The 17,649-nt window shown below is 35.4% G+C and overlaps 1 protein-coding gene across 8 annotated transcripts in view; it reads right to left on the bottom strand.

Moving 5' to 3' along the window:
* The window catches only part of C2CD5 (C2 calcium dependent domain containing 5), a 99,543-nt gene that overhangs the window by 33,191 nt on the left and 48,703 nt on the right, over positions 1 to 17,649 (bottom strand). For all 8 annotated transcript variants that reach the window (XM_029953144.1, XM_029953146.1, XM_029953149.1 and 5 more), the window contains 3 exons: positions 8,165 to 8,279; positions 5,026 to 5,121; positions 1,715 to 1,906 (listed from right to left, as the gene is read on the bottom strand). In XM_029953144.1, the coding sequence (XP_029809004.1) occupies positions 1,715 to 1,906; positions 5,026 to 5,121; positions 8,165 to 8,279 (403 nt within the window). The remainder of the gene's footprint in view (positions 1 to 1,714; positions 1,907 to 5,025; positions 5,122 to 8,164; positions 8,280 to 17,649) is intronic.

Genomic DNA, 17,649 nt, shown 5'->3' with positions numbered 1-17,649 from the left:
GCAAATGCAAACATATCAGAAACACGGGCGTGCCTGAGTGACTCAGTCAGTTAAGTCCCTGGCTCTTGATTTTGACTCAGGTCATGGTCTCAACAGTACGTGAGACTGAACCCCCGTTTCAGGCTCTGTGCTAACAGTGCAGAGCCTACTTGGGATTCTCACTCTCAAAATAAATAAATAAACTTAAAAAATCAAAACTAAAGGGACACCAGGGTGACTCTGTTGGTTGAGCGACTGACTTTGGCTCAGGTAATAATCTCGTGGTACATGGGTTCGAGTTCCATGTCAGGCTTTGTGCTGACAGCTCAGAACCTGGAACCTGCCTCAGATTCTGTGTCTCCCTCTCTCTCTGCTCCTCCCCAACTCGTGCTCTGTCTCTCTGTGTCTCTCAAAAATAAATAAAACATTTAAAAAATTAATAAAAATTTAAAATATATATATATTTAAAAATAAAAGTCAACATGACTTTGTAAAGTAACTTTGATGTAGGGAGGTTAGGAAAAAGGACAGTGTCAAAGAATACCATATTTGACATGAAAAAGTGGACAGAGCAAGGTATCTTTAAAATAAAGACGACTAGGGGCGCCTGGGTGGCTCAGTCGGTTAAGCCTCCAACTTCAGCTCAGGTCAGATCTCACGTTCGTGGGTTCGAGCCCCACGTCAGGCTCTGTGCTGACGGTTAGCTCAGAGCCTGGAGCCTGCTTCCGATTCTGTGTCTCCTTCTCTCTCTGACTCTCCCCCTCTCATGTTCTGTCTCTGTATCAAAAATAAATTTAAAAACATTAAAGAAAATTTTTTAAATACAGACTAACATGAAAGAGGTGGGGAAAGCAGTTCAATTTGGAATTAAGTATGAGATGCCTACAAGACATCAAGATAGGGTGTGAAAGTATATGGGTCTGAAGCTCAGAAGAAAATTCTGGACTAGAGTTATAAATCTTGGAGTCACAGATAATCAGAAAGCACACTGGTAGGAGTTGATGAGTTCAACCTAGAAGACAGCTTTGAGAAGAGGGTCCAGACCCACAGCCCTTCAAGGACTAAGGAAAGGGGGAAGTATCAACAAGGACACTGAGGATTATACAGAAGGAGGAAAAAGCAGGGGTGGAGCGTAAGGCACCATGAAGTCAAAGGAGTATCAAGGAGAAGATGATCAGCTGTGTGACTACTACTACTGCTGCTGAGATGTCAAGTAAGATGCAGAAAGAAAAGCATTTCTGTGGAGTTAGTAGCCTGGCAGTTGTTAGTGACCTAGACAGTTACAGCTGCTTCCTCTATGCCAACCACAATTTACCATTCCTCCTCCAGTACATTTTAAGAGAACTGTTAAGAGCTAAATTAAGTAGTAAGAGAAATACTACATAGCATTGTTCTTTAAAAGAAAAAAATGAATTTCTACAATGTACTACATATTTAATGCCCTTAAAGCAGAGTCACATTACTAGCCTGCAACAGGTTAATTAACATTCTTCATAATAATAGATATTTGTACAGAATTTAAATGTTTAAAATTGCTTTTGCATTTAAGCTTCTTTGAGTTTTATAAAAAGGGTACTCTTCCTCCCAATTTTCCATGCAATTAAATACAAGGTCCAGATAGCACTGCCCCGCCTGTCAGGTAGGAAACAGAACAGCAGACATCTTGAAATAGGTCTATTTGACTCCATACCTCATACTCTTTCAGGGACCCCAAATACTGTTTACACAAATATACCTTGCTTGAATAAGACAACCTTTTCCAATAACTGCTGCATCTGTTGGGAGGTCAATAGTTGTAAAGAGAACATCAGGAACTTTCTGTTTCCTGCAGTTACAGCAGTACGTGAGATGAGCTGGAAATGGCATATTCAGTTCATCATATGGTATGTGGCAAAATCCACAACCTACAGGTAAATTTTCTTCTAGCCTATATGAATACATCAAGAAAAAAAAAATGAAACATTCTTAAAACTTCTTTATATTTTTTCAAAAGCATATATTATATATATAGTACCCGTGTATAAACTACATAACTTCTACCACTATGTGAGTTATGAGAGTCCCACTATGACTGCTAAGAATTAAAAATGACCATGAATTCAGGTCCATACACTTTTGGGTGAGAGAAAAGACTTACACAAGTAGCCACTGATTGCATCAATTCATATGTTTGAGGAAGTCCCACCAGACAAAAACCACTATTATCCCAAAGCTAGTTCATAAAAAAAAAAAGTTAGATAATAAGGGTGACATTTTACAATGGTCTGACAAATATAATCACCAAAAAATCCCCCCCAAAAAACCCTTTTTAAAAACTTTTTTAATGTATTTTATTTTATTTTATTTTTTGAGAGACAGAGAGAGACAGTGTGAGGAGGGGAGAGTCAGAGAGGGAGACACAGAATCTGAAGCAGGCTCCAGGCTCTGAGCTGTCAGCACAGAGCCCAACGTGGAGCTCAAACCCACAAATCGTGAGATCATGACCTGAGCAGAAGCCTGAGGCTCAACTGACTGAGCCACCCAGGGGCCCCCAAACCCTCTTTAACCAGACAACCAAATATATATGTATATTTGGTTAAAAACAAACCTATTTAAAAATTTTTTAAAGTCAAGGGGCGCCTGGGTGGCTCAGCTGGTTAAGTGTCCAACTCAGGTCATGATCTCACAGTTGGTGAGTTCGAGCTCCACATCAGACTCTGTGCTGACAGCTCAAAGCCGGAGCCTGCTTCAGATTCAGTGTCTCCCTCTCTCTTTGCCCCACCCCAGCTCATGCTCAGTCTCTCAAAAATAAAATATACATTAAATATTTTTTAATTTAAAAAGTTAAAAATGGGCATAATCTAACGTTTCTAATTTCCAATGACTTTAAAATTTCTCAGAATTTAGCATTTCTGAGAAACCAAAACACCTGTGTTTCACAAACATAAACCACAAGTGAACACACAACCTTCTCAATCAGTAAAATGTTTGTTGTAATAGTGCTTATCAATTCACTTTAGAATAATTTTTTTTACTCATCAAATCTGAGGAAATTAGGGGAACAGAAATGGAGGCAGAAGCTCGCTCCATGGAGAACTCCAGACTTTCACACAGCCACACCTCTAGAGCTGTGGAAAGATGTGGGTTCTCAATTCGCTCCAACCTCAAGAGACCTGTCAGAAGTTGAAAAAGCGGACAAATTAAAAATGAGAAAGGAAACTCATACTATATCTACGAGGAGTCAGGCTTCCCGCAGATTCCTCGTATACATTACTTCACTGAATTTCCAAAATAACCTTCTAAATCGAATTACTCCCATATTTTAATTATCCTTTTATTGTTGGATGGCATTCTGGTATAGTATAAGTAACAGGGAAATTAGACGCTAAGTGGAGCTGTGTGGTCTTGTACAAATTATTTAACCTCTCAGAGCCTCCTCTATAAAACTAGAATGACAGTATCTACCCAGAAAGGCTCTTCTTTTTTTTAAGATTAAGTAGGATAACACAGCTAAACATCTCCCCCCACTCCCATATAATAAGAAGCAAAGGGCAACAAAAACTAGTGCTCATTGACCTGAAACCAACCTGAGATACTAAGTGACTTGTTCAGTAAATACAAGGTAGAAGACAGTATTAATGCTGGTTGGTTTGAACCAAAACCCATGTGTCATCTCAAAGGGGCACAGAAGATTGAACACGGGTAATTTTTAACACCTCACAGAAATCTGAACATAAATGATGCAATATCATAAGCATAAAAACAGAACTATTTAAATTTACGAAAACATTTAAAATATGAAATATACAGAAAAGACTGTGTCACTCCTGAGTTCACAGAGAATGTTTTCTCCCTTCTACTCTCCCTAAATTTTCTCTAGTAAGCATAGTTTTATAGCAAGAAGGAAAGACATTTTCCTCCTTCATAGACAGGGACGGTATCTGTTGCACTAGGTTACCCAGCCACAACACTTCAGTACTCAAGCTGCGTGGGCGAGGCCATTTTAAATCAGGCTTCTATCCACTCAACAACGAAATCCACCAGCATGTGTGAGAGCTATACGGCAGCACTGGGACAACTCAAAAGAGAACACTCTTTTAATACACTTCAAAATGCTCCACCTTCTTTTTCCTATTTATGATGACTTTTAACGCTCTGTAATGTGTTACGGTCAAAGTACCTTTTTAATACAAACTAAAGAAACTGACCAAACTCTTCTATGTGCCTAAACCAGAATATCTTTGTTATTCAGAGACTTGCAAGTTTATACTAAATTTGATCACATGTAGACTTTTTTTTTGCTGTCTTCCTTAATATACAAATATGGGGGGGGGGAGGGGAGACAAATATCCATACAGTGAAGGGGTAATTAAAATTTGTATTATTCAGGTACTCTGGTATCAAACTAATAGTTTTCTGTGTGTATATATACATGTATATATATGTATTTTCTGTGTAAATATATATATATATATTTGATAATTTCTTCTATTTATGGGAAGCATTTTCGACATTTATGGAAGCTAACAGATTAAGAGACTAATAATCAAATATACCAAAAAGTAATCTATTTTACCTAATAATTTCACTTTTACTTTCTCTTTCACATACATTAAAATTATACTTTACTTTTTAGGAAGCTTTTATATACAATTTTGTTACAATACAGTGCTTCAATTGTTCTGTAAATTATGAATTTTCTTTATGCAAATTGTTTCATGACCTTTTTCTGTTTCAGAGGTAAGACAGGAAAGGGAAAGAAAAATCAAAGGAAATTATTTCTATACGATAACAAACAAGAACTATACACGTGAAATTCTTTAGCTGAGAGCCAGCCCTGCAGGTAACTTACCAAGACACTGGAAAGCGTCTAACAGTGTGTGTCACATAGTGCAGAACCCAACCCTTCTCTGCTGCTGCAGGTTACGCAGGAAGCAGCGAAGTGCCTGGTCCTGATTTCTACACTAACCCACCCTCTTACAGAGAACCATCCCAGCTCCAAAGTGACAGAAGTCAACCTCTCCCCTCTTTGCCCTCAGAGAAAATAAGCCAGGCTGCCAAGACCACCTCTGTTCCAAACAGCCCTCCACGGTGCCGTCCTGCAGAAATCTAGGGTTCAGTACCGCTGCAGTGCCGGATGCCGACAGAATACAGACCTCTTCACTATAAAAGAAAAAAAACAAAACAGTTAATATCTTCAGGCAATCTGACTTTGAAAAATGCTAAATATCAAAGTGATTACAAGGTGACAATTTAAATTCGTTAGACTGTAAATATTAATAATACCACAAGATTAGCTCCTATCTGAGGATTAAAAAATAGAAATAATGTTATTAAAATGAAGGGGGCAAGAATTCTTTACTACTTAAAAATTTGTAAAAGATAAAGTACAATATAATGGCAATAAGTTCCTTCAAAACATGGTAAACCTGATAAAGACTGAATGTCTCAAAGTAGTAAAAATTATTTTGCTGAATTCAGCATAAACCTTAAACTGTATTAAAATACTCTTTAGATGCACATTAAACTTCATTAAAGTCATTTTAAAAGTGTAACTATGTAATTATCGATATCCCTAGAGCTCAATTTAAGCTTAATAATCAAAAAGTATCTGAAACAAATAATACCCAAGATATACTAAATGGAGCTTAAACTATATCATTATATGTATGATAAAAACTCATTTTCAAAAGAATTCTTTGGAATTCTTTATTACATATCACCTAATTTTAAATAATCTGTAAAATTACTGAATGAGTTCATACAAAGCAAAAGAGAAAAGTAGCAGCCTGGGGACAAAATATTGCTAACAGAGTATAAATGGACCAGAAGCCTGAAAGGACATGAAAGAAATGGTCACTTGGTCTGTAACTGAGTAGAGAGAGACCAGGCTCAAAATGTTTAAGTAGGCACTGAGGACGTCAAGGAATAAGGGGCCCCTGACGTGCTAAATAAGGAGCTCGAAGAGCAGAAGTACATTTCAAAGTGTTTATCCAGTAATAGTACACAGATGGACTAGAACCAAAAAAATTAGCAAAGGTGGGATTTAAATGCAAAAATTTTTTGAGGTCCAGAGGGAAAAAAGGGGCTTGTATCAGGTGAATTCAAACTTCTACGTACATCAGTTTGACTCATTTCTGTGGATTACTCCATCTGTCGGTGACCTATCTCTTGCCACACTGAATCTACACCTCTGGCCTTCGCGTGCTACTCTTCTAGCCTTAAACACTCCCCTCAAGGCTCCTCTCTTCATTTATATAATTCATGCTCATCTCCTGAGATTTAGTTTAAGTTTCAGTCACTTCATTAACCTCTTCTTCCAATCTTACTTCTAAACTCCAACCCTCAAGGCCCCACAACATCCTGGGATATCTCTGCCCATACGATGTGTTCTACTTGTCATAATTCTCCAGTAAAATGTGAATTCAATGACAAAAACTACATCTTTTAAAACCATAACCCTAGGACCTGAAACCATATGACACTAAATCCATGAATGAGCTAAGATAATCTACTGGGGAGTAAAGCAGGATAAGCATAACAAAGTTATTAGTTTAACAAGCATAGAGTAGCTACAAAGGGGACAGAAAGGTGCAGGAATACCACACATGATCCGCAAAGGAAGATGAAACATGGCTCTCCACACTTACCAGTCTAATCATTTTTCTCTAAAAATAACCACCACAAGCACAAGAGGATTACCCATGTAGTAGCTGACAGTAAGAACTAACCAAGAATAGAAGGTAGGAGTGCCTGGATGGCTCAGCTGGTGAAGTATTCAACTCGGTTTTGGCTCAGGACATGATTTTGTGGTTCGTGAGAGAGAGCCTCATGTGGGGTCTGTGCTGACAGTGTGGACCTTGCTTAGGAATCTCTCTCCCTCTCTCTATGCTCCTCCCTTTCCTCTCTCTCTTGGAAAATAACTAAATAAACATTAAAAAAAAAAGAATAGAAGGTGGACAGCAGAAGGTCAAACAGTTTCTAGATGATATCTATTATAAACTTTTCAAGGGGCTGAAAGTAGGGTTCATCAATGGCAGTCAGCAAGTCAAATCAGAACCCAAGTTAAGAAACTGGGAAAAATCTTGGTTAACATAAAAGTCAAAATGAACCAAGTATAAATGTGCAAATGAGATAAGTGGAAAATATTAAGTTGTGATCCAGGAGTGAAATTTTATATTTCAATTAAAAAACATTTTTTTAACTTTTATTTATCTTTGAGAGATGGAGAGAGACAGAGTATGAATGGGGGAGGAGCAGAGAGAGAGGGAGACACAGAATCCGAAGCAGGCTCTAGGCCCTGAGCTGTCAGCACAGAGCCTGATGCGAGGCTCGAACCCACAGACTCTGAGATCATGACCTGAGCCGAAGTCGGACGCTCAACCGACTGAGCCACCCGGGCACCCCGTTATAGTTTTAAATTTTTAAAGGGGAATCGTTTTGAGCAATAATGAAGTCCAAAATATGGTTGAAAGTTGAGGGATAGAGGAGGACTTGAGAATAAGAAGGTACAAGGTCAAGAAGCTGTTAGAAGAGAGGTAATCGTGTCCAACTGGAGGAGGCAGCTGAGAATTAAGAAAGGCAGAAAAATGTTTCGGAGTTAGAAAAGTCTGAACTGTGGAATGGTATGAACTCTAAAGTTAAAAGATGTTGTTCAAATGAAAGTTGGGATAAAAAGAAATAGAGAACTATTACTCCCAGGAATATGGAAGTCCCTTCTTAACTCGGAAGAGTTAGGAAAGATGATGTGAAGAAAAGTAAGTTGCAGTTAGTAAAAGATGGTAGAGTTTACAGACAAACTTTAAAGACACATGGCAGTTCATCTACATTAGATCAAGGGTTCCAAATATCCCAGAGGAAAAGAGTTAGTAGGGTCACAATCTGGAGTAAAGTAGGCCTAGAATTAAGACCTGCTTTGTGCCACTATCAAGTCTCACTTAATTCCTCAGTAACCTTAATTGGTAGATGCTTATTATTTCCGTTTCAATGTATAAACTGAGGCTCAGAGGAGTAGTTACTTTCCCAAAGTTTCACAGCAATTAAGTAGCAAAAATGGCACATGGACCTCAGTTTCATGTACTCCAAAGTCCATGCTCCTGAATCACTCCATAATTATTCTTTTCTCTATATTTGCATAAAGCTTTTACCCTTTTAGATGACAATCTGTAAATTACAGCATCTAGAATATCAAGTTATTATCATTTACCAGATGCTAGTTGATTCACTGTAGCCCACTACAGCATGACAGCCTAATGCTTTAGCATGTGATTTTATTTCTTGTCTGATTTCTGCCCACCACGCATCTCGAGTTTCTGGTTCATCTGAAAGATAAATTTTATATCAGTTCACTACTCAATAGCACATTGTTTATATGACAAAGAAATGTTCAAAATAAACATATTCTGCAAGGCAAAGATGTTCTGGTCTATAACAGATTTTAAAATTAACTTCACATGTTTAAAATGTTATTTATCAAAATGCTTATTAACATTTTAACTTAATGCTGCTTCTCAAAAAGTTTAACATTTTAAACTTGACTGATAGTTAAACCAACTAGTTCTATTTGCTTTAATACTTTAGGGGACATCAATAGGGATATATTTTATTAGATACAACTTCAAACATAGACCCAGAGTTTCCAGATTCTAATCCTAAACTGAGAGAATATTCTATGTCTCACTCACCTCGCTCAGTGAACATTCTGAGTCATATCCATACATTTAATTTAAATTCTGATTTCATTTCCTGGTACCTATTTTTTTTTTATAACCCACTATAGTCTAGGTTCTTTCCAAGGCAAAGATTTGTCAATTTTAAAAAAGAGAAAGCCATCTGTAGCCATCCTTGGGGATCCTAAGGCAAAGTAACAAGAAATGAAGGGACCGGCTAATTTAAAATAAAGAAAGCAAGTAGGTTTAATTTAATACAAATAATTTGGTTAACGTACATAAGGACAAACTTCAGGTAGTACACCGTAACTCCATGTATGGTTCTGTAATTAAGAAAATGCCTTAGAATCACAGCAGTGCATTATTTTTTAATACAGAGGAGTCTGATATTGTTCATAATGGAGCATTATAAATGAGGCATCTGGCACACATACTTCCTAATCACTTGCATTTAGCTGCAAACTATTGGTGAACAGCAGCTGCAAATTATAGTAACATTATGTGCAAAGATGTTAAAAAGAGAAACAGTCTATAAGGAGCATATCCTAATTTGTTTCTTTTCATGGCCAATTCCATTTGGGAACAATTTGGTATAGGAAAAACTTAATCTAACTCTAAGTAGGATGGTAAATTCTCATTGTAAATTTTCCACATAAAAGGCACTGAAAATCAAACAATTCCAAAACTTTCTTTTTTGAATTTCAGTATATATCCAGTTTTCAAAATTTCTTTTAAAATAAGTAAAATAAATAGGATTATACTCACTAGTAAAATACTGAAGAGAGCAAAGTAAAGAAAGATTAAAAGGCTTGTTAGAGCTGACATTCCTAGGATGTAATTCTGTTTCCTCCACAGGGAGGAGAGATCAGCAAAAGTGAGAAATGAGGAGATAAATGTCATAACTACAAATGATGCCAGCCAGTTCTTGTATTAAAGTTTTGAATCCAAGACAGAGCTACCCTAAAACTGTCTTTCAAGAAAAAAAAAAAAAAGAAAGAAAGAAAGAAAGAAAGAAAGAAATGCAGACTCCAGGAAACTGAGGAAAAAGATCCAAATATGAGATAAAATAAAGAAGAAAAATAGAAAAGACTACAACAATATGGTGTTAGCAATCAATATTATGAATTAATAAAAGTATAAGACAATCAGGTAGCCCTATTTTGCACATACACTGTTATGTTAAAGAATTTCTTAATATTCCTCATGTAATGTAGACATTAACAGCACAAATACACTTTCAAATCCATTCTATTTTTTTTTTTTAAGACATACATGTTTCCGGACCAATTTGGGTATCTATTTAACATCCCTTCTTAATAAGGGCATTTTTATCACAAGACAAACTCTTGTTCATGTAGCTGCTCAGACTATCAAATTATTTATGATTCTTTGAAAATAGATATCACAAATAATAATAGAAATATATCTCAGTTTAGAAAATAACTATTTTCCCTGAAAAATACTGTAAAATAAAGATTAATTTTTCTTTAAAAACTCTAGTAGACGCCACTATTTATGTTTTAAATCTTCCTGGAAGTTTAAAATATTATTTGCTAAGGCAAATAATTGTATACTATGTTTTTATAAAAATAGATTTTTCTCACATTAGATTTGCCTACAGCTGTGCCACAAGTTAAGATGTGGTAGCTTTTCTGTTTTAAGATGAATTTTATAGAAAGTAATCTATAACATTGTTTTTTAAATTAGTAAAAAAAAAAATGGAGGAAACTACTTATTTTCAGTTCAGGATATATTTATTTAGAAATGGCCAGCTAAATGGAAAAGTATGTAATAATAATCACTATGAAATACATGTAACTACATAGAATACAAAGTCATTTACATCAAACTTACCTTGGTATAACACACAAAATAATCAGATAATTAAACCAAACGCTATGAAAGAATAAGTGGCTGATTTAAAAAAAAAAAATCAACACAACAAAGGGCTGACCATAGCGCAAGTGGAGCATTCATGTTCCTCTGACAAGGTCACAAGCAGCCTTTATTCTGACACATGAGCCACACAACTGCACATGGGGATGCCATCGGTGTACTTAATAAAGTATTTACAAGTTTAATAGAAGCTAAAGAGTTACACAACATGGGAGCTTAGGAAGCAAATGGCATATGTCCACACTCCAAAGAATTTGTTAAATTTTGGTTTTGGCTTAAGCAAAAGCTCAGAGAACAAAGGGTTTTGCAAAGCAGATTCAGCAGACAGGAGCCAGAAACAGTGGATATTTTGGCGCATGCTTGGATCAGGTGACAGTACGGACTGAAAACTATGGCAGCTCACTGAAATGGTTACAGAAAGTAATGGCCCTGGAGTCTAGGTGGAAGCAAGGCAAGCATACAATAGGGAGCACTTAATCCCAAACTAGGAACTGAATCAACATAATTATCTACAACTGTAAGCAAGAAGCCAAAGGATGAGTTTTTTAGCTATTAAATTTAGGGGTTGTTTAATTAAAATAAAATTAAGAATAATTTATTTAATATCAAAAAATTAAATTTATCTTCAGATCCTACATTATATTTATATCGGAGATGAGCCAAAGGATATTCACTTAGTAATTATGATTCAGCCTTTTTATAACTGTAAATTCAAAAATATCATAGTATTTAATCCCATAATGGAATTTTTAAAGCTTAAATAACTGCTAACTGCATTCTTATAGAAAATACATTGGTTCAATTTGAACTGTGCTATTCACTCTCCAAAAGTGAAATAAAAGGCAAAATAAAGAATCTGGCTTAAAAATGTATGACAACTCTACATACCACTCATGAAGCTAGATACAATTTAGTCATTTGAAGCGTATACAGCTGAGATGTGAAGGTCACAATTAATAAACAGTTCAGAGATGTCAAGAAAAAAATATCTCCACTTTAAATACCATGCTCCTCCAAACAATCCACAGAACTCTTTATAATTATAAAAAGATCGCACTTCAGAAGGTATTTAAGTTTATGTAATATATAAATTACAATTCATACTATTTTATATTTTCTTCTAGGGTAAAAACTCTTCATAGATAATATCACAAATCTTTTAATATATCCTTTTATTTATAGGCATGCACTGGACTCTAGATCAATATCTCACTGATGCTTTTTTTAGAGGTACTGTCTGCACACTTGGGTTGACATCACAATTAATTATTTTCTATTACTGTTACTTTTCTAGAACATGGACATAGCTTGATATCTTGCCATCCTTTTAACTAAATTTTATCTTATCTCTGAAGTACAGATAACACTGGTAAAGATTCCTAAAATGATAATAAAAGTTTATATCTCAGAAAGTAAAAAAGGAAACAACTCAATATAATATGCCTTTATAAAACTGAATCCCTTTGAGATTTTAGGCAATCACACACTTGCAACTGAGAAACACTGACTACCTAACGTTTTCAATTTAATTCTATTTTTACATAGCTCTGGAAGTGAATACTTCTGCCCTTGAAAATCTTTTAATCTCATTGAGAGAAAAAAGAAAATGGACAATTATTCAATCTAATTCTTAGATAAACAAGAGGAGATAAAGGTGTTAGGTGGGCTCAAATAAACATTTTTAATACAATGACAATCTATCTTGTTAATGGAAGCATAAAAAAGCTACATTCTTAAATACCTTAAAGTAATATTCCAACACAAAACAACTTAGGAGTTGGAGAAGGAGATAAATTAGCCCTAATGACATAGAAATTAGAAAGTTCAGGTTCAAGTGTGTGTACCACCTCAAACTAGGCAGGGATTCAGTACCGACCTGGGAAGAACAGTCCCATCACAGAGTAAGTGATGTCCAAATTCCGAGCAGACATCAAGTTGCAGTACTTTGGGATGTTAGGATGGTAGCTGGGATATAATCCATGTAAGAGCAAACTGCAGTCTTCACTGTTCACAAATCAAGTCAGATATATAAGTACTCCTTGTCTGTGAGATTTCCCTCTTTATATATGGAGAGATTGATTATACATAATATTTACATACTACATTATAATAATGTAATTAATATCCAGTTATATTAGATATACATAAAGAGTAAAATGTCAAAATTAAGGAAATTACATATCTGACTTTCTCTTACAAATAAAGAATGGACAGTAATTGGTATCCAGTTACATTATATGTAGACAGAAAAATTTTTATTACATTTATACGTTACATTACATATAAGGAGAAGCTCACACATTATACATGCTATATTTACAAGTGAATTCTATATATCTACTTCCTAAAACCCTTATTGAAATACTTAAAGCAAAATCTGCTTAACTACTTTAGGCTTAGTTTTGCACATCTGCTTATAAGTAGCTCTCAGATGAAGTAAAAATAACTACTGAGATCATCAGTAGAATTCAAGTTCCAAGAAAGCCTATCTCCATTTAACTACTATTACTACTACTACTACACACACGCGCACGTGCGTGCACACACACACACACGCATGCAGGCACAGCAAAACAGTGTAATAAATAGCCTAGATTGGCTGTGCAAACAGGGTGTCTGCCTGGCTGGACAATCGTGTTCCCAATCCCCAATATCCTGCTCAAGACATGGTTAGGCACACCACAAACAGCCACCGAATAAAAGATTTTTACTTAAAACTGAAAAAAAATTTAGATTATCAGAATGATAAATTGTAAAAATATTCCCCTACACATCGGTTGAGTCACGTTTTGAATATATTTAAAGGATATAAAATCTGTTTAAAGCAATTAATTGTATTTCTTTTTCTTGGTTTTGATTATTTTTGCCCCTCAAGTAAATATTCTAAACAATTACAAATCAGATGAGCAACAAAAAAAGAGTAACATTTTCTAAGTTCACCAATCTAAAGCTTTCCTTAGCACTAGCAAAAGTTCATTTATTATAAGACTGAGACAATCTTAGGTATAATATGTCCTAAAAATCTACAATCTAAAATAATAAACTAAGGGCGCCTGGGTGGCTCAGTTGATTGAGCATCCAACTCTTGATTTCGGCACATGTCATGATCTCATGGTTCCTGAGTCTGAGTCCGCATGGGGCTCCACACTGCGTGGAGCCTGCTTCGGATTCTCTCTCCCTCCCGTTTGCTCTCTCTGTCTCTCTCTCAAAATAAATAAATAAACTTTAAAAATTTAAATAATAAAACTTTCAAAATATTCTCAAAAACAAAAGTTATCTAGTTTTTTTTTAATGTTTATTTATTTTTGAGACAGAGAGACAGAGTGCAAATAAGGAAGGGCAGAGAGAGAGAGAGACACAGAATCTGAAATAGGCTCGAGGCTCTGAGCTGTCAGCACTGAACCCGATGAGGGGCTCGGACCGACAGACTGCAAGATCATGAGCCAAAGTCGGACACTTAGCTGACTGAGCCACTCAGGTGCCCGTAAAGTTATCTAGTTTTAAACAAGCTGTTTTACTAACTCAGTACTTAAAACATTCACTCTTAAAAATATTGTCTAAGTTTGAAAGTTTTTTCAAACTCGTACTTTTTAAGCCACATTACATATCTTCTTTATATTTCCTTGTTACTTCCTGATAAAATATCTAAGCTTACATGCATCCTATACAAAAAAGAGTAACAAATTTTCATCAACTGCCCTGAGGGTACTACTAATTAAAAATTATAGGGGCGCTGAGGTGGCTCAGTTGGTTAAGCATCTGACTTTCACCCAGGTCATGATCCCGCAATTTGTGGGTTCTGTTCTGACAGCTCAGAGCCTGGAGCCGACTTCAGATTCTGTGTCTCCCTCTCTTTCTCTGCCCCTCCCCTGCTTGCACTCTGTCTCTCTATCTCCCCAAAATAAATAAAGGTTAAAAAAAATTATATCCAAAGGCTATCCAGAAATACTTTCAATGGTAAATTCAGAAGAAAGAAAAACGAGATCATGGCCATTGAGAGACAATGAGCTCGGACTTTTAAAATCTACTCTGAAAATATTTTTTACAACTCAATTTTCAAACAGATTTGGGTTTCCAAAAGATAGGATTCAACTGCTCACTGGGGCTTTAGACTTGTTGCTGTATAGGATAATCCTAATCTCTTTTTCGGTCAGCTCAAAGTTGCCAAGAGACAGTTTCACTTGCCACGTTTTACTAATGACCAAATCCTGCTAATTTTACAGCTAAAATATTTTATAAATGTGTGGTTAAGAGTGTAAGCCCTGAGGCCAGAGTAGCTGGTTCATTCTATAGCCCAACGACTACCTATTTTACTTTCGGAAAATTGTTGTTTCATTTCATTCATCCACAAAATAAGACAAATGTCTACCTCAGAGCTGTGTCTTGAAAATTAAACGACCCACTACCCCAAAGCACTTAGAAGAGTGCCTGGCACACAGTAAGTGCTCTATAAACTTTAGCTCTCCTATCGCCACCACATCCTCGGCCACTCATCTGGCCAGGAATCCCACAGTCAACTAACTGGCCTCCCTGTCTCTAGTCCTGCTGCCTTTCCATCCATTCTCCATGCTGTAATCAATGACCTAATACAAATGTGATCGTGGGACAGCCTGTCTTACTCCTACGCAGGGCCTGTTCCTGGCCTGTCACAACACAAGATTTGTACATAGTGTCTCCTCCTTGCTAGCAGCAAGAGTCGTCTTGTTTTTCTCAAAGTCTGTTTTGAAATCAGAAACATAAGAAGCAAGATAAGAAAAGGTAATACTGTAATTTAAAAATAAATTCTCAGGTAACTGAAGTTTTTTTTCTTCTTCCTGCTCCATAAAAATATTTTCTATCACTGTAGTTAACACAACCTAGGACAGCAAAGCAGGAGAAAAAGGAACATACACCAAAAAAAGCTGAACTAACCAAGACATTCTGTATTCAATGTCAAACAATAGTATGATGTAACTATGTAAATGTCATCAAACAAGTAGGCTAGGATACTGTTTTGTAATACACTACTGAAGTTTCAGACTACACTAAAACGATGGAATAACATACCTCCAAATACACTGTCTGAAATATAAATCTATGTGAATCTCTTATATATCCTTCATCCTGAGCTCCAGAATTACATCTCCATGCTTCCCTGCCTCACAGTTAATCATGCTGTCCTCTTTGATTCTGGATCTTGTATCACACCACACCAAACCGCACATCATACCACACAGTAAACCATTAACATGTTTTTCTAATCTCCCAGAATATGACCTTTTTTGTGAAAACAGGGTGACTAGCATCTTTGCACACCTTTTATCTAGCAAACTGAATGACACAAAATAAACTTTCACAAACGCCTGCATGATATATTTCATGAGATACTATTGTGTGATAAAAAGTTTTCCTGTATCTTTCTACACTTTAATGTTTCTGAATAAGAATATCTAATAATTAATATATATAACAATGGTAGTATTCCTCTTTCCTTGTGGGAAGCTATCATTAATTGATGATATCTCACATAATAAATGGTGTCAGAGAATCCAGGAAATACAGTATTAATAATTTCTAACAGTAAAAATTATATATCAACAATTATTTTTTTTTACTGACATGGTCAATTCCTGATTTTCCATGGTAATGCAGGACAATAATGGCTAATTATTCCCAAATTACAGAGGAGAATACATAAATGACTTGAATACATTTGCCAAATTTTTTCAGAAGTATCACATTATTTTCCTAAGCTAATATAAAAATCAAGTCTAATTTCTGAGTATGTACCATTACCATAAAGATTCTAATATATTAGTCAAAAGCAAAAAACCATGAGAATATTAAACTGAAAGTGTCATCTTTTATCCTTTTTTTTTTTTTAAGATTTTAATCTCTGCACCCAACAGGGGGCTCCAACTCACAACCCCACGATCAAGAGTCACATGCTCTACTGACCCAGCCAGGTGTCCCTTACATTCTTTTCATATTTCTGTAATTCATATCCATCTTTCTTTTCGTACACTTACTACCTGAATTTATTTTAAATGATGGCAAGATATACTGCTTCCTCAACTGTGTTACTCCTTGCCAAATTCTATAATTCTGCTTACATGTGACAAAGCATTAAATCAGTAAGATTTAACTGCTTTTCTACCTCCCAAGACTGTTCTATCATCTAACACACATCTCACTTTAAAACACCTTTGCCCTGACAAATTTTAAGCTCCTCAAATTATTAATGATCTATCTGTTCCCAAAGTCCTCTCTTTACATAATTAGGCTTCTTCTCTTCCTATACACTAATATGCCTAATGTTTAAAAATATATTATTTTTATTAAATGAATCCAGCAGGGTATTTTCCCACTAAAAATTGAGTATAACATATTGCATTCAAAATTATTATTTTAATTTTAAACAATGTGCTAACATACTGGCAAAACTTGGACAGAAAATACCGGTAATTTCCCTGAAGACTTACCAGTTGATGTCAGTCTAAATCTGCAAAGGTTGGACCTGATCAGATTGCTTACTAGACTGAATTTAGGTAAATCTGCATGCTGAACATGAGTTACTTCATACTCAAACGTGCACTACTTACATCAGAACTTACATCCTGGACTCCTAAGAACAACAAAAGTTTACAATATTGAAAAGATTATGGGATATTATCTAAATGCTGAGCCTCTTGGTGTTTTTCTTTTTCTGTAAATAGATATACTTTCTGACACAAAGAACTGGTAATATTCTTTAGGCAAAATACCAGCTTTTGATACTGAATCAAAATGGTTCTATTATTTAATTCCACAGATGAGTAACATAAAAATTTAGATATTTATACTAAGAGAATGTGATTTTATCAAAAAGAAAAATTGGCTTTGACTCTAAACCACATCATCAGCTGTAAAGTTAGCTTAGTTTCTCTAAAAGCTATAAACTAAATCTACATGTAAAATTACTTAAAAAGAAATTATATTCTCACATGGAAGGGGAAGGAACAGAGCTTATGAAAGCTGTTAAACCCCCCCAATCTCTTACTTGCCAAATTTTGAAACACTTCTAGAATTGTAAGTAAAAATGGTAATAGTTATACTTTCATAGTTTTCATAGAATACTAAATATATTCAAGTCTAAATTAAGTTTAAA

This window comes from Suricata suricatta, chromosome 10 (assembly GCF_006229205.1).
Source record: "Suricata suricatta isolate VVHF042 chromosome 10, meerkat_22Aug2017_6uvM2_HiC, whole genome shotgun sequence".
Classification (NCBI taxonomy): Eukaryota; Metazoa; Chordata; class Mammalia; order Carnivora; family Herpestidae; genus Suricata; species Suricata suricatta.
Note: the sequence above shows the minus strand (reverse complement) of the source record. Positions and strands in the feature narration are given on the sequence as shown.